The sequence below is a fragment of the Mugil cephalus genome, chromosome 7 (genome assembly GCF_022458985.1).
Source record: "Mugil cephalus isolate CIBA_MC_2020 chromosome 7, CIBA_Mcephalus_1.1, whole genome shotgun sequence".
NCBI lineage: Eukaryota > Metazoa > Chordata > Actinopteri > Mugiliformes > Mugilidae > Mugil > Mugil cephalus.
In genome coordinates, this window is record NC_061776.1 from 19,017,989 (window position 1) to 19,040,696 (window position 22,708).

The 22,708-nt window shown below is 45.0% G+C and overlaps 1 protein-coding gene across 3 annotated transcripts in view; it reads left to right on the plus strand.

The window, feature by feature from the left end:
- Positions 1-22,708, plus strand: part of epha4b (eph receptor A4b) — an 87,145-nt gene that overhangs the window by 57,750 nt on the left and 6,687 nt on the right. For all 3 annotated transcript variants that reach the window (XM_047588620.1, XM_047588621.1, XM_047588619.1), the window contains exons 11-15: positions 8,527-8,594; positions 9,241-9,366; positions 9,594-9,779; positions 17,261-17,322; positions 20,283-20,492. In XM_047588620.1, coding sequence (XP_047444576.1) covers positions 8,527-8,594; positions 9,241-9,366; positions 9,594-9,779; positions 17,261-17,322; positions 20,283-20,492 — 652 coding nt within the window. The remainder of the gene's footprint in view (positions 1-8,526; positions 8,595-9,240; positions 9,367-9,593; positions 9,780-17,260; positions 17,323-20,282; positions 20,493-22,708) is intronic.

Consider the following 22,708-nt stretch of genomic DNA (forward strand, 5'->3'; position numbering starts at 1 on the left):
GAGGGAAAGACACAGAGGAGGAAAAGTGAGCTGTCAAAATGTTGCTGATAGCAGCAGAAAGAGTTCTCAGTCGCACTAATAGAGAGCAGCAACAGCTCTACCTCCTTAACACCGTAGCATGTACCGGTGATGTGCACGCATGTTTGCGCGCGTAAGCTGTTTCACCTTCGCGGCATCTGTTGTGCAGCCCAGGGTTATTTTTAAAAGCTTAATGACACGAAAGAGGGAAGAGGAAGGACGGAGAAAGGAATGGGGGAATCGCGCGCTAATGAAAACACGCTGCCGGGAGAAGAGAGGCGGCGAGAGGAAGAGGCATGTGAGAAGAACGGGAACACAAAAGTGTATAAACCGCTCAAATAACGTGTGGGCGCGTGTCTGTTTGCGTGTCACAGACAATGTGGGAAATTGAAATGAAAAGGAGAAAAAAAATAAAAGGAAATAGACCTGATTGCCAAATGGTACTCATGGTGAATTCTTTGGAGGTAGAAATCAGCCAATGCGTTCCCTTCCCTGTGGGTGGTGTTGTTCTGTTCGCTTGATAATAGCACTAATAATGATTTGGCAGGCAAAAGATTCTGTGAATTCAAATCTAAAAACAGGCCAGCGCGCGGAGGTGGGTGCTCATATATGCTGATGATGTGTGTGTAGTGTCATTAGACAGATTTGTGTGTGCTGCCTGGATGCCGGCGCTTTCAATTAATGCAGCTAAGCTGTAGGGTGTAGCCAAATACAGCTTTGTCTGCAGAATGCCTAGAAAGTAGCTTACAAACAGTGCAATAATAGCAGCTAGTTTGCCGCAGGTGCGTAACTATTTCACCCAGGCTGTATGCAAATGAGCAGATGTTGCCGTGCGAATGATCAAATGTCCGAAAAAACCATCAGAGAAATTTGAAACGGTCCAGGGTTTTAAAGTTTATGGCGCATTTAAACACATTTGTCGGATACGTGCAGACACACACACACATATTACGATCGTGACCTAATCAAGTTGTGTCGGTGTAGTAACGTCATTAGGGAAATTAGTTTCACAGTCGTTCTGTTAGCAAATATAAAGATACACTTCACTTAATGATACAGATGACATGCTTCTCCCCCGTGTTCCATCCTCTGGCATTTGACCTTTCCCCAGGTTGTTAAAAAAATTCTGCTACATTACACCAATTACGGCAGCACAGATCCATGCAGAACCCAGCGCTTTTTCCTCACCCCCTACCTTCCCCATTCCATTCCTTCCTTCCCTTATCCTCGCCCTCCATTACCAATCTCCTTAATGAGAGTCACCGAAATGAAATGTTTCCAAACAGGGTGTTAATGAAACGGGGACAGATTTATTAGTCGTAACTCTTCAGCTAATCATTTCCCCTTCCTAATAATTAGCCCGAGCTGAGTAAATCTTTTTACACTGTGGTCAGAGAGTGCTGAGCCGGTGCCAGACGCAGGCAAGATGGAGAAAGAGAGGAGGCCAAGAGATGAAATCTCACTCACTTCTGTTCCTCAACGCTCAGTTAAGTCGCCAGGACTTTTTTTTTTTCTCCCCTGAGTTTGTTTTGTTCCATGCTGTTTTGACTCTTAATGAATTATCCACAATCAGCTTTTATAAACCTCAGTATTTATTAGCAGCCAAGCGGTGAATGGGCTTCGTTTTTCAGGTTGGTGAACAAGGCTTAATTTTGCGATATAATAAGAGTGAATTTAATCCATTGATTTCACTCCCAGTAATTATTTTTTATTTAATAGCTTGATATTAAATGGAATCACCATTATCATGAGTAATGATGGGGGTAGATACACCACAGCAGGGAGTGTGTCTGTGTTCATCTGTGTGTGAGGAGGGAGTGATGGAGAAAGAAGGATAGATGTGTCATTTCATTGTGTCATGCTGCAGGGGTGACTAATGATTTACTGATTTTCTTTTTTTTTTTTAGTCATTCTGATTAGCAGTTGGAAAATAATGTGCAGAGACAGGAAATGAAAGAGGAGAGGAGATGAAAGGTGAAAGGAAAGGAAAGGAAAGGAAAGGAAAGGAAAGGAAAGGAAAGGAAAGGAAAGGAAAGGAAAGGAATTAGAGTGGTGCCTTTTTCACCCTCCATCCACACACAAGTCTGTTTGTCTTTGGCCCATCTCTGAGAACTTGTTCAAAGACTAGTTTCTTTGTTCCAAGGTTATTCCGCTGTCCACATTTACTCTGTCCTTCAACCTTTTCTGACTTTAGTGCATAATCGAGCTTTTCATACCGTTATGCCAAAGTTACCCCTTGTTTGATCTCCTCTTTGCCTCTCCCTTTATTCTTTCACTACACATGGTCATTTTATTTTCTGCACTTTGCTTTGTTTTCCCCTCTTCACCCTTTCTTCTCGTCTCTTCTAGCTGTCTCCTCCCGCCTCATGCATATTTTCTTCTTCTCCCTTAAGAATAGCATTCTCTATGCTGCATGCGTGTACCACTTTAAGGTGTGTGGACACAGGCAGACTCGAGTAAGTAGTGATGATGGGTAAAAAGATTCTGAGAAGGTCAACTAACATAAACTGTGAGGAGGGAAAAAATAATAAAAAAAAAATATATATATATATATTGGAAAATGCCTAATCAACCAAAGATTTTGCAACCCCCCCTGCTGTACCTCCATGGAACCCCTAGGGGTCGCGGACCCCCTATTGAAGACCAAATTTTTACTTTACTTTAGGTCCTATCAACAAATTCACTGTGCTGATAGCGGGCTTGGAGCATTTGGTGAACCCAGATGGCAAGAACATCTAGTTCTTGGCAGTCCATAATGTCCGTTTATCATCTGCTTGTTTACTCAGAATCAACTGAGGTTGAAATCCTGGAACATCCATTAGCCACCAAGTGTCAGCCACAGAGTGATGGCTAAATCACTTTATACGTGGACAAGGTTTGAGAGGCAGTATACATATGTGCGATGGGATGACTCCATCTGTCTATCTATCGTTTTAATTCCACACTGCACCATTGAGCTTTAGCAGCCGCGGCACACGGAAACGACAGCAGATCCAGTGAGCACAGGTTTTATTATCAGAGGAAGTACAAATCAGCAGGACCCGCTGCTATAGATGTTGTTGTCTCCCTTTCAATAGCCTGGAGTCAGACTGAGGGGCGAAATGGAGGCAGCGATGAAGCCCGAGGCTAATAGACCAATAAATGAAGACTTGGCACAATGCTGACAATATCAGAAAAACAAGAAGGCCTGTTTCTTCACACTTGCTCAAATGCACTTGTACAGACGTTATATTTAGGTGAAAAGTATAATTTAAAAGTTTTTAGTTTGCTGCATATACGGTGATAACAGCAGACAGACACAATACGTACTCTATATAAATTCAAAATTGCAATTCACAGTCCTGATGTTGTGAGGAAAAATTCAAATAGTAATACAGGCGCCCGAATGAACGTTTACTGACCGTAATCTATGAAGCACATTTTTTGGCAGCTTACAGAGAGACAGTCCAATTTTCTGTATTGACCTTGTGTTTGTGTGGGTTCACCTCTGTGTGCTCTGGTTTCCTCCCAGTGTCAAGAGGGACGAACGCTCCGAATTGCCTGTTTGTTTATCTGCCTCGTGTTTGTCTTGAGATGAACTGGTGACCCGGCGGCCGTGTTTCTCTTGGTTTTCTGGGCGATGGGACGGGATCCAGCTTCCTGTTATCTCGAGCGGGATTAAGTCTGTGAAAACAATGGGTGGATGAGGCATTTAGCAGACGGAGCTAAGCGAAGGTATAATTTAAGATGCTTCTTCGCAGACTGGAATTAACTTCTCTAACTTAAGTTGCGGTTGAGTGGAGACCTATGGCTGCGGATGCTTTTTTTCTCTCCTTCTTGGGCTTTATCACGACATGTCCTGCAGCCGTGCTGTTTCCTGACACTCTTCGTTTTGTCATCTGCTCTTAATCTGTCTATCAAGTTTATCCCTTTTGTCCCTTCAGGGCTGAGCTATGGCGCTGATAGCGTTTAACTTGTCCAATCGCCTTGTTAATCCCTGATTCAGCCATCCTATATTTGACTTCACCCTTCTTTGTTTCACTCATCACGTCTTGGTAAGATTTTATTTTATCTGTTTTTTTTCTCTCGAGCTCTTCCCCCTATCGCGCCATCTCTTCTTTCTCTTCCACTTTGCCTTCGGCCCCCGTTGTTGCAGCTCGAACGTCGCCCCACCTCTCTTTCTGTCCACATCCCTTACGTTAACCTTCTCCTCCTGCGGCTGCCTCTCTAACTTGTTAGTTAGTATGCAGGCTTGGACCCCCCATTGTGCATTCTTGTCTGTCAGCACTCTTGTTTTCCATCTACCTCTATCTATCCTTATTCCGCTCTCCTGCTCGTACTGTCCACTCTTTCTATCAAAGAAAATAAAGGAACCACGTAGAGAACAGAGGGGAGGATAAATGGACTGCAACAAAAAAAAGCAAAGAAAAAGGGGAAAAAGTCGAGAGATGGGGGTTACTGGACGAAGGGATGTTTCCACTTAAAAGGGAGAATTAAGAAAGAATTTGACGCGAGGTAAAGAGCAGCAATGGAGAAGAAGAGAAAGGAAAATGGGGGAGGGGCTACAATAACAATAATATATGGATGGAGTTCTATGAAGGTGGAGGCTTGCTAGCAGAATGAAAAATGGGTCTCGAGTGACAGAGCATTATATTAAAAAGTAAATTGATATGCAAATGTGGAGTGTGTGGCTTTGGAGGACAGGGATAGCCTGTTGTCCTCAGTGGAGTGGAACGGAGAGGCAGGGAGGAAGGTGAGAGCTCGGCTGCGACGGTGATATCGCAGTCCATTAATGTGTGTGCTCTTGCGTGATTGGTGCACGTATGTGTACTTTAAATCAGCTTAACGCGCGGGGCGTGTACCGGGGAAGTATAGCGCATTTAGGTGGCAGCTAAGTGGCACAATGATTTCTACCTGGGTGAACGTCACACTGCGGTGCGGCGGGATAGAGAAGCAGCTGGTGGAAATGCGGGGTGGCTTTCTTTTTTTTCTTTTTTTTTTTCGTAATGAAAGATGTTCTAGCTCAGCAATCTCTGGATGTTCATTCTGTATAATAAAAACTTGTGGCACACAAATCAATAGCGGAGAGACACCCATTCAGCGGGGCTTTATGGTGTGCAGTTTCTTCCAAAACGTAACATTTATTAGAGTCAGAAATATGTGGCGTGAATGCAATAAACTACTCACTAGATTGGAACTTCCCGCTGGCTACGATATTTCTTCAGCCCGACTGAAATCATTCTGATTCAAGATCCCAACCTGACTGATACAGTGATCAGGCGTAACATTATGACCACCTTCCTAATTTCTCTCTCTCTCAGTTTGGATCTAGTGAATTTGTGGGTCAGGTCAGCACCTTGCTGTTCTTCATGTTTTTTGAGTTGCTCCTAAAGTGTTTTTGTGTGTGTGCCTGTATCAGGCCGCATCCTGCTCAATTAAATCATTATTACGTGGTGGGGGTGCCCGGTCTGGTCTAGGTGGGTGCTGCATATCTAAGTGACATCCACACTAATCGGTGTGTATAAAGATTTCAGATGAATGGATCTGCAAAAATATTTCTGAAGAAGGATTGTGGAATTCACTCAATAGAAGTAGTCAACGGATAAAATGGACCCGCACTGTCAATGGCACCGCTCTCCTCTGTCTTTTCATACAACGTTGTCTAACTCGAAACTCAAAACCCTCTGTATTTAATTCAGCCAGAGAGTAACGATCAGATCAAGTGCCCGCTGAACTGCTTAACCGTCTCTATCAATCTGACTGAAAATTCCTTCCAGTCCGACGGGACGAGACCAGTTTTGTTCAGACTGAGGCGGTTCCATGATTACTAGCAGAATACGAGTGTAAATGCCACTGTACGGTACTGAAAGATGATGGTTTTCTTTAAATGTTGACAGTCAGAGTTGCCTTCTTGAGTGTGCAATATTGTGATATTTCCCTAAAGTTAACCCAGGGCTTTGGGCTGCATAAACATAATAATTAAATTGTCAAATGTTGGATGCCTGGGTGAATACCCAAGAGATCATAAATATCTTTTTGCAGATGTGTGTAGTCCAAGCATTTTGTTCTGGCAAGATATTAAAGTTTCCATATGTGCCGTTAAAAACAATCCACTTTCCCCTCAAAACCACAAGGAATTAGAGTGGTGCCTTTTGCGGAGGAAGCAGCAGTTTATACACGGCATAACTGTAAAATAGGCCCGATTATCCTTTGACAATGATGTGTTTCTGCGTCCAGTTCTGTCATGCAGCTATGTTTCAGTTCAAAACGTGAAAACTCAGTCAAAATTAAAAAAATAATAATAATAATTAAATACCCGCGGCGTCACAAAATGGCCTCCACATTGTCCTCCTGAGTCCAATTCCAGCGTCTTTAATAGACGACTTACAGGTCAGACTGCATTTAGTTGAAGGTATTAAATATCTGTTTCAGACACACATAGACACAGCTGTCAGGGGAAAACAAAAGCCACAGCCATGTCAGGTTTTGTGCCATGTTTAAGACTGCAGCGCTAATGATTCATGACACTTCTAACTGGAGAGGAGAAATGAGTTGCTCTGTAATTACTATGGAAATGTGTTCATTTCCCATCAGGCACACACACACACACACACACACATACATATATGCAGTCATGCACCCACGGAGACACACACACACACACACACACGTGCAGAAACACATCCAGCAGTGATGGAGAAGTGTTTAAAACACACGGGTTTTGGTGTTTTGCAGAAAATGTGTGTGGCTGTGTGCGTCCCCACGGGATTATCACAGTTGGAGCAGAGGTGTGACCCATGTCCCCATTCCCCATATGTTTTAAACACATGCCCCAAAGCACCATGTGTGAGAGAGTGTGTGCTAAGGGGGTAATGATAGTCCCTCGGCGTTTCGACTGACTTGAGCCCAGCTGATAACCAGGTGGGGCCCGGCTCCCTCCTTTCATAAGAGCATTCTGCCCCCTCCCCTTTATCCCCAAATACCAGCAACCAGTCTCTACCCTTACGTGTGTGTGTGTGTTTGTGTGTGTGTGTATTCCCAAGACAGCCTATTGATGTCTGGGTTATACCATGCATTCAGCTGTGTAAAATCAACACAAGGATTAAACACCAAATGACTGAGATTTACTGAGCCTGCCGGAGCCCCACCTTCCTCCATTTCTGTTGTGCTGCTGCTGTTGTGTCTCATTCTTAGTCATAACGCATTACCCCGTTTCTTCTGCACTCAGTATAACTCCATTTTATTAGGTTTGTCTCTATCTCATTGCTCTTCTTTTTTCCCTCGGTCAAATCTTTGCTCCTCTATTTCTTTCGCTCTCCGCCGCTTTCTTAAATCACATACAGTCCGAGCCTCAGATTCCCAGTCACTCTTGGCCCTAAGCCCAAATCAATTTATCTTCATGATGGACAGACATACTGCCGGGTTGATGCTTTACCTGTAGTCAAGAAGAATGGGGAGGAGATCTCTGACCTCTATCCAGTCCTCTATCCATCCAAGTTTTAGTTAAAATAAATTACATTACATTAATTAAGTGAAGAATAATAAACCAAAGCAAAAGCCCATAGTAGCTCCTCTAGGCATTTACAGTCCCATTCCTTCCCTTTCGCATTATGAGTTACAGCCTTTTCTTTTCATAAAAAGAGATGGAAGGAGAGCGGAGGAGGAGACCGTGTAGTATTTATGTCGTGGTTAGTAAACCGTTATGTGATATTCCTTTTACATTTGATGTTTTTTTATTTTTTGTCCTAAAATGTTTGTGCTCGGTTTAAAGGCGCAGTAAATCCCTGAGACAGTGTTATGGGCGATTAGGGCTCTTAAACAGTGTTTGAGACAGAAGCCCGACAGAGTCAACATATGAGGCTCACACAAACTGGCACGGCACCCCCTCCCTGTGAGGTCTGTAAAACAGAAAAAGCTGAAGACTTCCTCACAGCTGCACTGCAGGATTGAGTTGATCAATTGGTCAATACTCAGTCTTGATCTTTGGATTGAACCACGCCACGGGGTGTGTAGCATGTGTGCACGGGGGGGTAGGGCAGGGGGCTGATAATGTTGGGCAGTGACCAGAAGGGTCCACAGACAGGTAAAGAGGGGATCTTTAATGCGTACGATCTGCAAGACAAACACACGCTGTGAGACACGCTGAACCCCAGGCTTGCATCTCAAAGTGAAGGGATGAATTTACTGGCAGAGGCAGAAAAAAATGGATGCTTTTTTTGTTTTTTTTGTTTTTTCCTCCCGAGACTTGTTTTAATGCGGAGAACTGGTGTGTGTGGAAACAAAGGAATATTTCTCATTGTTATTGGCTGCACACAGTGTGGGAGTTTCCTCGAAATACCACAGATTAAACACCGCAACCGCAGTGCAACGTGCACTCAGGGATTGAGATAATCTGAATTTCCGTCCACGGTTTATAACAGTATAAGATATATGGGCGGCTTTGTGTCAGAAGAACAGGCATGACTGTGTGTGTTTGCACCGTAGGTTTATATAACAGCATCATAACTCAGCCTTGCATTCCTTTTTCAGGCACTGTGGGTACATCAAGGCCAAGCAGGATCCTGATGAGGAGAAGATGCAGTTCCAACATGGCCGAGGTAAAGCCACAAACACAGAAACAAGCGCTAACAGAATGTGCGTGACATTTGTCTTCAATCCAAACTTCACACCCGCCCGCCATAAATCACATCGCCGCGTGTACCTACGACTGTAAACAACAAACAGAAGGAGGAATGTTTTGAACAAACCGAGCGACGCGACAAACACCCTGAAAATCACAGTTTGTTCCCTCGCACGCATCAGTCATAGTTTGTTTGCATACCTGGGGATGCATCGTAAGAAGCGAGCCGCAGAACACCAGCCTCCAAGTTTGTGGCGTTCTCCAGTCGAGTAAACCACATTGTTTCACAGTTTCTCGCAATAAAGCATTGGCTGGCACAGCAAAGCTCCTTGTGGGTTCCTGTTAAAACTGTGAGTCATTTTAACACCCGTGCTAACAAAGTAGTTATGTGTTTCATTATGCAATCGTTTGTAATGTCACTCAAGCAGAGTGCCCACGCTCAGGCTCCCACTTCGACACGGATTTACACAAATATTTGAGTAAGACACTCCAATCCATGACAACTTCTGAGGGAAAGTGCATCAATAGAGTAAAGTGTCCTCTTAGAAGTATGAACTTTCTCTCTTCTGATCCGTTCATGCGACGGAATGTAATTCCCTGCCTTTCTCTGCACTTTTCCACAGTGAAGCTTCCAGGCAGCCGGACCTACATCCATCCTCACACCTATGAAGACCCCAACCAGGCCGTCAGGGACTTTGCCAAAGAGATAGATGCTTCCAACATTCGCATAGAGAGAGTCATTGGAGCTGGTGAGTTGGCAGTAGAGTAGCGTGTTAGAGTAAAGTAGCGTGAAAGCATTTTCTTATTTTTAAGAAATCAGAAGCAATTGTACAACAAAATAATTGCAGATATGCAGCACATGACTGGATATCAGACTCAATGAATGATCTCACTTAATCCCTCAATTCACAGACTAGAGAATATAGATATTCATAATTAGTATGAGCTTCATTGTGTGTTTTTTGTGTGTGCGTAGGAGAGTTTGGGGAGGTGTGCAGTGGTCGGCTCCGGGTGCAGGGGAAGAGGGAGATCTACGTGGCCATCAAGAGTTTGAAGGCGGGCTACTCTGACAAACAGAGGAGGGACTTCCTGTCCGAGGCCTCCATAATGGGGCAGTTCGACCACCCCAACATCATCAGGCTGGAGGGTGTCGTCACCAAATGTGAGTGAGGACAATGCAGTTAACACAGCCTCGACTTCATCCAAATCACACACTCGCCCTGTCCTTTCTCTGGGTTTGTGTGGGCGTCTGTCCATCACGCACCTGCTTGAGAGACAGCAGAGCTGTCGCTGATGTAAATAAGAGCTGACCCTGGATCAGATAAAAGCTCCATTACCATGGTAACACACCGGTGACGCACGCGCCTGTCCACCTCTCAAACGGCCACTTGTTTACTTCACATGATTGTGTTTGGGCAATTAGAGTGAGAGTGTGTGTGTGTGTGTGTTCATGTAGGTGAGACAGACACAGGCCTGGTTCAACAAGATAGCTGATTCGTTATCACGGGGCCTCGCTCTCTCAATCACTCACTCCATCTCTCTCTCTCTCTCTCTGTCTCCATCTATCCTGCTCTTTTATCCCTATCTCCTGCTTTCTCTCTCGGTCAGTGTCCATCTAATCTTCTCATTCAGCCCCTTCCTGTTTCTCTCCTTCAGTCAATCCCAGTCTCCTCTTCTCACTCAGTAGTGCTCCGTCTCTCTGTCACTCCCACTCAACGTCTATCTACATAAACGCTAAGCCGACTGAATTTGAGCGTATTTCTTTCTTTCTGTTTTGGACCCAGGACCACTCCAAGGCTACATACAGTGCACAACGCCGCTGAGTGTGACTCAACAGGAGCTCTTAATTTGAAGGAGAGCCTGTTTTTTTTTCTGAGTCAAAGCACAAAATGACAAATGTCAAGTATTTGTGTGATTATGTGCAGCGCAGCCTCAAGATAGAGATAGATTTTACATTCTAATCACCATTAACATCTTACATAACAACATAATGTCTTCCCCATTATCCACCTCTTAGTTCTGGCTCTGTGCCGCTGTTATGGGGGAACTGGTTAGAGGCTGTTCAGCACTTACACGCTGGGATCAAATACAGATTTTCTGCTAGTCTAGAGGGAAATAATATAACATGACACAACATGTTAAAATGTGCGACTTCAAAGCAGAAATGAATACGTTCCCAGCCTCGTACACAGTTTTGGCCTCTATACTGAATTTCCCCATTCATGAGGACTGACCGTTTTTATATACAGTAACTCACCTGTTATTGGGATGTATCAAAGCTTGGCGTCATGCATAATTTAGGACGCGACTGCTTTGAGTGGCAGGTGGGTGCATCACGGGTTGCTGGCTGTGCGTCTCGGTATCACCCGTCCATTCCACCTCCTTTGACCGTTTATGAAATCAGCCTGACAAGACGGTTACAACCAGAGCCGCTGCACTGAGCTCCAGAATCACCACCCATTGGACGTCAATGGTTAAAACACAGGAAGATTATTAAGGAAGACGTAAAGCAGGGGCCGACAAAGTATTCAGGTTTTTATGGCAGAGATGCAAAAATAACCTGTGCTCTAGTGAGGACTCAGCCTTTTTATCTCTCGTGGACATAGTCCGACTCCTCTTCTCTCTGCTATTTCTCCTTCTGATCTGACACCGTCTAATTCAGATGTTTGTCAGAGATTTGCGGGAGAAAGAGGAGGGAGTCAGTACAAAGAAACTGACAAAAAACACACAAGTAGACACATAAACTCCTCACCTTACTCCCTCTCTCTTTGTCACCCACACACACACCCACACACACGCACACACAAAGATCGTCAGTCCATCACACAGCGGTGCTCAGTGGCACTTAGGCCAACAACAAAAGAGCAAATGCATATGCACAAGCTTTTATCATGAATATTAATAATTCATAAAGTTAATTGGATGTGTTTTTTAGCCTCATGAATATTCAGCAGCGTGCATTTTACTAATGAGACCCCACCGCATTTCTTATTCATCTCCTTTTATTCTGTCACTCTCTCCGTCTTTTTCTCTCTCAGGCGAGAGAGAGGCATGTAACATGTAGACATGTAATCATTAACGCTCGCCATGCTGCTGCAGAATGACGGAATAAACACAAGAATTACTGACAAAACCTCGAAACTTTGGGACAGAGGCGCAGTTGACAGGGGGAAAAAAAAGAATCAGCTGATCACTGACTTGACATATCATAGCCATCTGAAGGTGCTTGTCAAGGTCCTGTTTTCTTTGAATATAGTAAACCTATAGAAAATGGAGTGTGTATAATGAGCGCTCGCCTACTTCTGCATGCGTTTCTTTGTGTCTCCCTCCTCACCTGCCTTCACGCCACATTGAGGAGCTGATAGAGCCCCTCAGAAACAAATCTCACTAGCAGGGCAGTAATTTCACAGGTCACAGCCCAGGGTGCATGTGTGCGAGCAACGGGGTGAGAGTTGAGGTGGGTCAATAATTCCTTCAGGCCTTTTCCTCCGGCACCAGCTGGTCCCTTCACACCAGCCAGCGGTCTAATCAGACAGACTGACCCTGACTGCTCTTGAGTCAGGTGTGCGGGATTGGTTTGTGTCGGAGTAAGCATTACACTCAGCAGAGGTGGGAGCAGTAGGAGTGGTACTGCTCTGAGTAAAACTAGTACGAAGAGCACCAGCTGCAGTAGCTGTAGTGGAGTAAAAAAAACAACAACAGTAGCATCCCTAATGATTTTCTGAATAAAATCAATCTCCATTTGAAAGATCCGATCCGAATACACAGCATTCCCTACGTCCTCTTCTTAGAAATGTCACCGCGGTCTTGTGAGACCACCCGATGAGATTGTGAGGGAGACCTAAAACATGACAGGCGCTACAACTCTGAGAGCACGGTCAGCTTCAGCCTGGAAGCTGATCAGATTTTAAAAAATATATATATATATATATGTATGAACAATAGAGAAGAGCTGCCCAAAAGTAAAATAACATGCAGTTTTATGTGGACTACTTTAAAATCTGAAATACTTCTAAGTTAATTGATACTGAATTGACCTTGTGAACCAGGATCTAATCGATGAAGGGAATCAATGGCCACACTCAGCCCTGTCAACAATACTCACAACGAAAAAAAAAAACAGTATTATTATTGCATTATTTCAGAAAGCACCTTATTACCAGTAGCACTTGCATCCGTCCGTGTAAACGGGTTGATAAAAAAACACATTAAAAAAAGTGGAAAACTTAGGCATTTAGTAACATTAAAGAAAACACACAGTAGGACAACGTATTTGATTATCCAACTGGTTACATTTAGAGAAAGCTTAGAGGCGTGTTGTTGTGTCCCGTGTCCGGTGCACATTCTTCCAGGTCTGCGTCGCACTGACTGGCCTTAAGCACTTTTTATTTTTTTTCTGTATGACATTTTCCGATCCCCTCTGGTGTTGGCTCTGCTAAATGAGTTTTGATTTTGTTTAATGAACTCATTGAGCCGAGTAGTGGGGGGCAAATCATGATAAAATTTTAAAAATATCTGCAAATCCGATCTTGCCCTCCGCAAGTTTAACCAAATCTGCACGTTACTTTCCCAATTAAAAGATCACTTAGTGTCCTAAAATCTGTTTTTTTTCTCACCAAAAGTCTAAGTATAAATAGATCACTGAGATATAAAAAAAAGTAGAACATCTGCGAAGCTGTAATTAATTGCAATAATCAACTAAATGTTTCAACAGTACAGGACACAGTTACATTATCTTAGTATTTTAGTATCAGTGGTATAGTTGTTGTTACATAAGCAGAGTAGTACACGGGTAAGAGGACAGAAGTAGTAAATATCAATACAGTTAGCAGTGATTGTTGTGGTACTAAAGGTCCCAGTGTTATTAATAAAATTTTTGCACAGTTGTTTTCCGTGTATGCATGAGTGCCTATCTCGGCAGTTTATTAATTTCTGTGCGCGCATGTGTGCATGTAAGCATGTGTGAGCGAGAGCTTGTCTGTGTGTGTGTTCCCTGCTCAAAACCTCATAAGCCTCCAGCCCGTTGCCATGTGCCACTCTAATAACCTCCTCTGCTGTCTGTCACCTGATTGTCGCCATTGTCATGCTAATTACAGCGCCACATGCAGAAAAAAGAGGGGGTAAAAAATAGATCTCGCCCCCCCACCCCCCTTCCTATCTGTCTCTCGGCACATCAGAAAAGTGCGGCAACCCCCTCCAACAACCCCGTCCTCCCCTCCATCTCCTTATCTTGCCTTTATCTCCCTCGTCGCTCAATCTATCCATCCGTCCTTTATGTGTTTTACAATCGCAGCGACAATTGTCTCATTTGGAAAACCCTCAATTACCAAACTCCATCTCATCTGACACACACTCACGCACGCGCAACATGAAAAGGCTGTGCCGCAAAGGTGCTCCTGCTAAAACCCCGCAGAACCAGGTTTTTTTTCTCTCTCCCTCTCTCTCTCCCTCTCTCTCTCCCGTCTTCTATTTGAAGAACTAGTGATTAGTTTTAACCGCGCGCCTTTGTGCGCCGAACAATAAGTGTTTCAATATTTCCCGTCAGGGTGTTTGAAAGTGTTCAAGTGTTGAATATGCATGCAGATCTGAAGATTGGCCTGCGCGGGCAAAATGAGGAGGAAAGGAAATGGATGCGGGGGGGCAAAAGAGGCGCGGGATGTAAAGGAAGAAGGGGGCACGGGTGGGTGAGATAGGATACAAGAGCGAGGAAATGAGAGAAGATGAAATGGTGGTTGAGAATAAATGAGGACGACGGAGTTGGGGCGAAGGTGTGCTGAGAGTTGTGACGGAAAGAGGGGGGAGGGGTGGGGGGTGACGAGGAGACAAACTTGAGGAAATGAGAGGAGATGAGAAAGCGAAGAGGGAGGAGGAGAGGTGAAGAGAGGAGATAAGGTTATTGAGTTTCTGTCTGTCTGTTCCTCCGCACCCCCACAACCTCACATGGCGCTTCCCAGAACAGAGATCTGCCCTGCGTTAAAAGCATTGTATCATTTAGTTCAGACCCTTAACATTAATCAATACAGCAGTTATTTCATTTTCTCGTTTGTACCTTGGGCCGCCTCATTCAATAACGCCGTAATGTGGCCCACTGGCACACACACACACACACACACACACAGATAGCTACTCATAATGTAATTGTCCAGATGTATACGGAGTCTATCACGTTCGTTTACACTCGCGCCGACAACACTCAGAATCAGCCTCTCCTAATGTAATCCACCGCACAGGCAGTGTACGCGTCTCTCATCCGCACATTCACACACGCCCACAGCTTTATCCTGGAGAGAACACTTTCTCCTCTCCCTTAATAAAGTGGCGTAAAAAAGAAAAGCGCAAACTCCTTTCTGATCCATTCCACCAACACACTCCACCTGGCAGAACATCAATACTCAATCTACACACACACACACACAGACGTACACTTGCAGGCGCTTTTAGCTGCGCAACCGGCGGGGTTATTTCTGAAGGCGATGAAAGGCAATAAACCCGAATGAATATGAATGTGATTAGTTAATTATGCGCTTTCAGGGTGAAATCGAGGAGCGACTGTTTGTCGGGGAGGAGCTAGAGAGCCTCCGTCCTGTCTCTCCCTGTGTGTGTATGTGTGTGTGTGTGTGTGTGTGTGTGAATGGCTTGTGATGAAGTTGCCACGTGAAGTGAAAGGGGCTCACTGAGCGCGTGTGTTTGCACCTGACAAAAAGAGATGAAATGAGCTAATACGCGGCGCGAGGGTGCGTCGCGGTCGGTTTCATTGGTGGCTGCTGTTATCTCTTAGAGTTGTGGGGATAATTCTGTATGGCAGGTGTCCAGATGATGGCTAGCGATAGCAGAGTGTGTGTGTGTGTGTGTGTGTGTGTGTGTGTGTGTGTGTGTGTGTGTGTGTGTGTGCATGTGTGTGTGTGTGTGTGTGTGTACCAGGTTAACATGGTCCTCTAAGCTGATACAAGAGGATGAATGTGTTTTATTGTGCTTCTCTCCACATCTAACAGCACAAACCTGAAGGCAACATTCTCCTTTACTGGTTTTATACATGGTTCTTATACACACACACACACACACACACACACACACACACACACACACACACACCTGCACACACTCAAACACGTAATTGGTTTTCAAGGGCAGTTTTCCATTTCATGGCTGTTTACTTTGTAGAATATAGCATTTACATGCACAGAAGCCTGTCACAGAACACACACACGTGCATTCATAATCCCGGGGTCCAGCATCCAAAGTGCAATTAAGCGCGCAATCTCAGCGACACACAAACGCTCACAAAGACGGTGCGTTCTCCACCTGTGATCACCGTGCATCACCCCCTCCCCTCCCTGCCAGGCCCTGAAACCAGCTCTCTCCCTCTCTTTTTCTCCTCCTCCTCGCAAACACACACAGAGCAACACACCACACACAAGCCAGGCCCCGTGTGGAGATAAATGTGACCAGCAGTCCTCACCCCCAGCAGAAGAAAATCCAATTCTCTTTCACTTTTATCCCTGAGACTAATGTTACTGTCAAAGAAGACACCACCACCAGAGACCAGGCGACTCTGTTTGTGTGTGCGTTAGTGTGTGCTTGCCGCACCGAGATAGTGAATTCATTTAAGGTGATGTATTGGTGTCTTTACCTACAATCTTACTCTAGGCCTCGGTGGTGTTGTTCCTGCCTTTCCACGACAAGCTTTTGACCCCTCCTCCGTCAACCCCCTTCCCACCCCCTCTCTTTTTCCTTCTCCTTCTCTAGCTCTTCTCTCATCCTCCTTTCCTTAACTCTTCTTCCACGTGCCTCCAGTATTCTAAAAAAAATCGTTGTATTTTGTGTCATGAACCTCTTGTGAAGCTGAACTTTCCGCTAAGAAAGAAATTCTCTCTTTTCATTCTGTTTCTCTTTCAAGCACTCTCCATCTAGACATCTATTGTACCGTCTTTATCCCTCCCCCCAGGTTTTTTTTCTGTCCAAGGCATCTCCGAGGTCTGATTTAGGAAATGTGACCTATTCATCACCGACGACACAGCCTGTGTGTTTACAAGCCCCCCACAAACACACACACACACTTCAGTCGTATCTGCGCATTGCGTGTTCATCTGTGATTGGCAAAGCAGGACTGTAGGGGGTGGTGCCCAGAGAGCGCCCTGTAAAACTGCTGTTTTTTTTAGGGGAACATGTGAGTGCGTGTACATGTGATTGCAGGTACTTTGTTAATCGTTTGTAAGCCCCACCAGATGCCACGCAGGGGGCCACTGCGCGCGGGGGCCCCACGTCACTCAGCCGGCCCTTCATCGCGTGCACGCAAACACACACCCGTGCAGGTGCAGGTGCACAGCGATCCAACCGCAACCCCCTTCCCTTGAGGCTGATTAGTATTCATGAGATCTCAGGAGGCCCCCTCAAACACACATACATATTCCGGTGGATTGGTCCATTCTAATTATCTCCTGGCGTTTATGGAGAGGGCTGATTAGAAGCTGTCAGTGTGAATGATGACGACATGCCATGTTATCCCCCAGAGAGAGGCAGAGAGAAGGGCTGGTCACAGCTGTGGACCCTGCTCCTTCACCGGCCTCGTCTCTTTATAGTTTGTGTGTTTCTTTCCTCGTAACTCTGCCCCGCTAACAGCTGCCTTGTTATGTGCCTCCGCAGGTAAGCCGGTGATGATCATAACGGAGTTCATGGAAAATGGATCTCTAGACACTTTCCTCAAGGTGAGTCACGGCTCGGCTGGATGGGGCGCAGCTCTCGCATCCCACCCCCCTCCCCTCCAAGGACAAGGCCACGCGCCTCGACAAAGGCCACTCTGAAAATGATGTTCCAGCTGTAAAGAGTACGGCGGAGCGAAATTACTCAATTTGCTGTACTCATGAAAATATATAATGCGAAATATTGTATGAAAGACATCCAACTTAAACAGCCGGTCATTTTCCAACGCTGCAGACTTTAGTCTAAACGAGTTTTAGCGGGAGGCAGACGATCAAGGACACAAGTTTTTAAATAGCCTTGCACCACATATTTACGAGCAGCCACCACAATGCAAAAGACGCATTTGTCACGATGGAAAAAAAGAACTCGACAATTTCTTTATATATTGTGGCGCACAGCTAGAGAACATCCGGCATCTTGTGATAAATAATGACACATTTTCTCTTCATGGTAGGGCGAAGTGGCGACACAGTGGGAGTCTTTTCAGGGATGGCATGAAAAGCTGATATTCAGCTGAATCCACCATTGTCATGGGCACAAGAAACATGCCATCAATAGACAGTGAATGGGCGTGGTGATAGTCATGTCATGTTCGGCGCACACTGGCTGACAGTGAACTCTTTCTTTAGCGAATAAGGGCAGAGAAATGGATGGAGGCTCTTTCAGATGGATGTTTGGGCTCCCCACATGTTCATTAAATGACTTTTGATAGTCGATCTATGGCGTGCACTTAGCGTCCATATCCCAGAGCAGAAAGCCGTAGTGTCTTGCTGGCAAATAACTGGGCAATAAAACAAAGAAAGTGCATTGCTTTATGTGCAACATTAGCTTTGTCAGGACATTAACAAAAAGGAGCATTTCATTGCAAATGCACTACAACAGCACGCAGGCCTCGTGGCTGCTCACGTGGAAGCAACTGAGACGAACGAGTGAAGGGAAACAGCATTATCGGATATGTTTTTGGGGCGTCGTCAGTCTGCCGATCGAGCGTTTGAGGAATGTCCTTGTGAAATATATTGGATAATATGCTCAAACCCATGTGCAGCACTTAACAAAAAAAAAAAAAAAAAGCGAGGCCTTAAAAAACAGGTAACTGCAAACCCCCTTAGCAGTGAACTGATTTGAAAATCAAAGCCGGGGTCGCGGAGGCGTTGCTTTGTTACTGAAACCGGCATTATGAAGAGAGAAGAGCCGGTCACATAATACCCCATAATGATAGTAATTCATGTAATAGTAAGTCACTGCAGAGACTGATGTTTTTAAATAATTATTCTTTCTAGCGGCCCTTTCACAAAACTCCGGACATTATGAACGAACACTGTTCATAAGTGCAATGTTTCAAATGTGGCTTTCATACACAAGACCGTTTATTTAATGGCAAAGAAGGGAAGGAGGCACGGACACGGCGTTGAATACTGATGAGTGTTTTTGTCACGATTCCTTTTCCAAAATATGAGCATTAGCAGCAAAGAGGCGGTATGGATTTTGCTGAGGAGGAAACGGGGAAAGCGCCGCCGCAGCCCTGGCGTGCATCGTGTTCGACGTCCCCCTGATTCATATTCAGACTTGTTTGTCAGCCAGTGAAATCGCCGCAGTGCTCCAGACCCATTAAGGCTGTGATGATGGGCCCGTTGCTAAATAGACACATATCGCATCATCGACGTTGAGGCAAAACCAAGCGACGGATAAGGAGCGGCTGACACACGGCGTCCTGACACACATACATGCATGCGTGTTTCCTGTTACAGCGTGTCTTGTAATGAGGGTCATAAAGAGGGTCCGCGGCGGCTCCATATAATTATGGAATCAGTTTTATGGTTTTTACAGCTCATCCGTGCATCTGGCCTCCATATGTGTCTTTAATTACGCTGACCATTTATTAAGCAGGCCTCCCCCTGAAATAACAAAACCACCGTTCCCCCTTTTCCACTCTTAGTCTGTCAGTCTCCATCCCACTCTCCTCTTCGAGTTCTCTAGTAAATGCGAGCCAACAGTTAGCCAAAAATTTAAATTTGTCTTATCCTTTCCGCCTCATCTCCCCGTCTTACCCCTCTGCCCCGCGTTTGTCTCCTCTTGCTTTCCCTGCCCTGCCCACACTTCCTCCTCCTCCTCGTCCTCCTTTGTGGCAACGCAATGTGGTGGGCAGATTGATAGAGGAAGTCTGTAGGTTTGTTAGACAGTCCAATCAATCAGCATCTCACAAAACCACCGGCTAATTAACTTACTCCACAGCTGTCGAGGGAGGGAGAGACAGAAAAAAAAAAAAAACGACAGAGGAGAGGGGAGTACGGGGGGACGCAGATGCAGAAAGATGAAGGAAGGTGGAAAGATAGATGGAGACCGAATCAAAGTATCAGAGTTCTCAGAGAGACTGAGGAGAGACAGAGATGGATGGAGAGAACAAAGAGACTGAGGAAGGAGGGATGATATAAAGGAGAGAGGGTGACTGATAACGTGAATGGCTTTTTAAAGGGGACAGTTGGCCCAGGGCAGAAATAATTGGCAGAGGAAGGTGAGTTGGACTGTCATCGATCAACAGGCTCCACTCTCTGCCAGAGACGGCTCAAAACTGAAATCCAGCGAGCTCTGCATGGGCACGCGGTCAGGGTTAGAGAGGAAAGTTTTGTCTGCCCTGTCAGATCCAATCCTCTGCAAGCAGGATTTTTTTGTGATCCCCCATTGATCCCTGGAAAGAGGAATTCATCTTTTCGCGCGCCGCCCTCCGAGAGGAGGTCAAAGCGCCGGGTTAGCAGGAGCTCAGAGACGTTCAGAGTGTGGATTGCTGCCATCATGGATGATTGAATCTTTCACTTCCAGCTGAAGTTGTTAAACTTTAACTTTAACCTTTAACAGTTAAAGGAACCAACTCTAATCACTCTGGCGCCTTTGCAGCTCGATGTCGACTTTAACTCTTACTGTATGTTCGGTGTATTAATTCGCCTTTTATCCTTGCCCCTCGATCCAGAAACACGACGGCCAGTTCACAGTGATCCAGCTGGTCGGCATGCTGCGTGGCATCGCCTCCGGCATGAAGTACCTGTCAGACATGAGCTACGTTCACAGAGACCTGGCAGCTCGGAACATCCTGGTCAACAGCAACCTGGTGTGCAAGGTGTCCGACTTTGGCCTGAGCCGAGTTCTGGAGGACGACCCAGAGGCCGCCTACACTACAAGGGTAAGACACACTCTCACAGTCTGCAGCTGTCATAAATAAATGTCTTTAAATGCAGTTCATTCGCCAGATGACCTGTTTGTTATTGTACTTGAACCGAAACAGACTGGTGGAAAAACTGCTCGAACCATGAGCATAAATTAAGCTACAAAAAAGAGAACTGCTTCAAAGAGGAGCCAGAGCCTGGCAACAAAACATATCTGCAGATAATTAGACCGGGTCTAAAAAGTGACTGACCCGAACAGAGCTAACAGTGATGCCTCTGTGTTTGGTTGCGCATCAACTGGTAAATCAACAGACAAGTGAGACAGGATCAAGATCTTTTAGAAGAAAAAAAAAAGTTTTTGGGTTTCAGGGAGTCGGACAAAAGGCAGACAATAGTATTCAGCGGGGAGGAATCGAAGGGAAAGTCCAAAAAAACAAATGATCAAAGATACGAAATAGCAAGAGACTACACAAGGATGAAGGATGATTCATATAGGACAGGGTACAGAGATTAACCGTCACTGGCTACGTTTACATGGACTGAAATTATTCTGATTCCAACTTCACATGGACTCTGCTGAAACTATAACACGAGAAGTATTTTCCCCAACTTTCTTGGCAACACTAGTGAGTTTGAGATAGATAGAAGATGAAGATGAAGCCATGTTTTCAGCGACACCTCCCAGATATCTTCCGGCTTTGTTAAATTTTTCAAGCTCTCTTGAACAACTTGTTTTGCTACCAGAGCAGTCTCTGTACATCCAGAAATTGTAACCTAATATTTAAAGAGAAAGCATTCATTCCAACCAGAGAGAAACGAACAGATCCAGCATTCACATGTTTTTTTTTTGTAAATTCCGTCTGACAAGCCCAGTCTGGTCCAATCAGGTTGGCTGTATAAGGAATTTTTGTTCTGACTGCACTATAAGAAAGTATAAACTGTGAGAGGGGAATGCATAACTAAATACACTACAGTCGGAAGGCTAATGAGGAACAGGCGAGACTAATCGGGGCGGGGCAGGCAATCTCACAGACAGGAAACAAAACAAGGCAGAAACCAAAGTACTTGAAAGGAGAGGGGAGAATTTTAAAACAAAACAGGAAGCAAAGAATTACTGCAGAGGGGAATGTCACATACTGTAAAGCAGGGGTCTTCAACGTTTTTCAGGCCAAGGAGCCCAAAGTGATGGATAGATTAAGTAGGGACCTCCTACCTACTCATGTTGCTTTCAGTATTAAGCTATTCAAATAACACACAGGTTCAAATATTATTTATTTCAAACATGTGCAACAGAAAGGTGGCCGTGCAACTGCTGTAAACATACCTGACTGATATATAGACAGATAAAGAAAATAATTGTCAGATTCAAGTTTTACCTTTAAACATAGCTAAATATAGTAGGGACAGTGAAGCAAGTCATGTTGGCCGCAGTAGTTGGCTGATGGGACCGTGCTAAACTGTTAGCTTCTCTTCTGCTAATATTGCAGCGAATAAATTGAAATTGAATAGGCTCTCGGCCAATTATGGGAAACCTGACAGAGTTAGCGTGTAACATGCGACCTTGTGATCGGCTCAGCAGTGATAGGGGCGGGGCCTACTCTGTACAGTAGTACAGTAGGTAGGATTCATATTTATGTGTTTTTAAAGAAATTTAAATTTGTGATGGAAAAAAATATGGGGGAAAATAAAAAGATATATATATAAAATGTTTAATCAACCAAAGGTTTTGCGACCCCCCTGCAGTACCTCCGCCGACCCCCTAGGGGTCTTGGACCCCCCTCCCCCGTTGAAGACCTATGCTGTTAAGTACTTGAAGACAGCAGGCCTCTAATTTCCCAAAATTAAATTCATACACAGGAAGAACACGTACACTCATATGACTCCCCTTTTTAATATTTTTGTCAGTGTGCAGTCAAGTCAAAGAAGGCTTTGTTAACATCAGCATCCTCTCACGGAGCTCAGAGAGAATGAAGAAAGTCAAACGTCAGTGAGTTAAACCGCTGTGGAGTAACTCATCTAAAATGTCCACAAGGAGACGGCATTATTCATATTCATAGGAAGTGTTGGGGATGTTATTTTTAATATGGCATTAGCATTGCCCGGGGAGGAGTGTATCAGCCGCTGACTGCTCTATTGCAATCACACACAAACTCCCACTGATGTCAGGAGACCTAGATGGAGAGCTGCAGGCATTGGGGGGAGGAGAGGAGAGAGTAGTAGAGGCCGAGGCGGA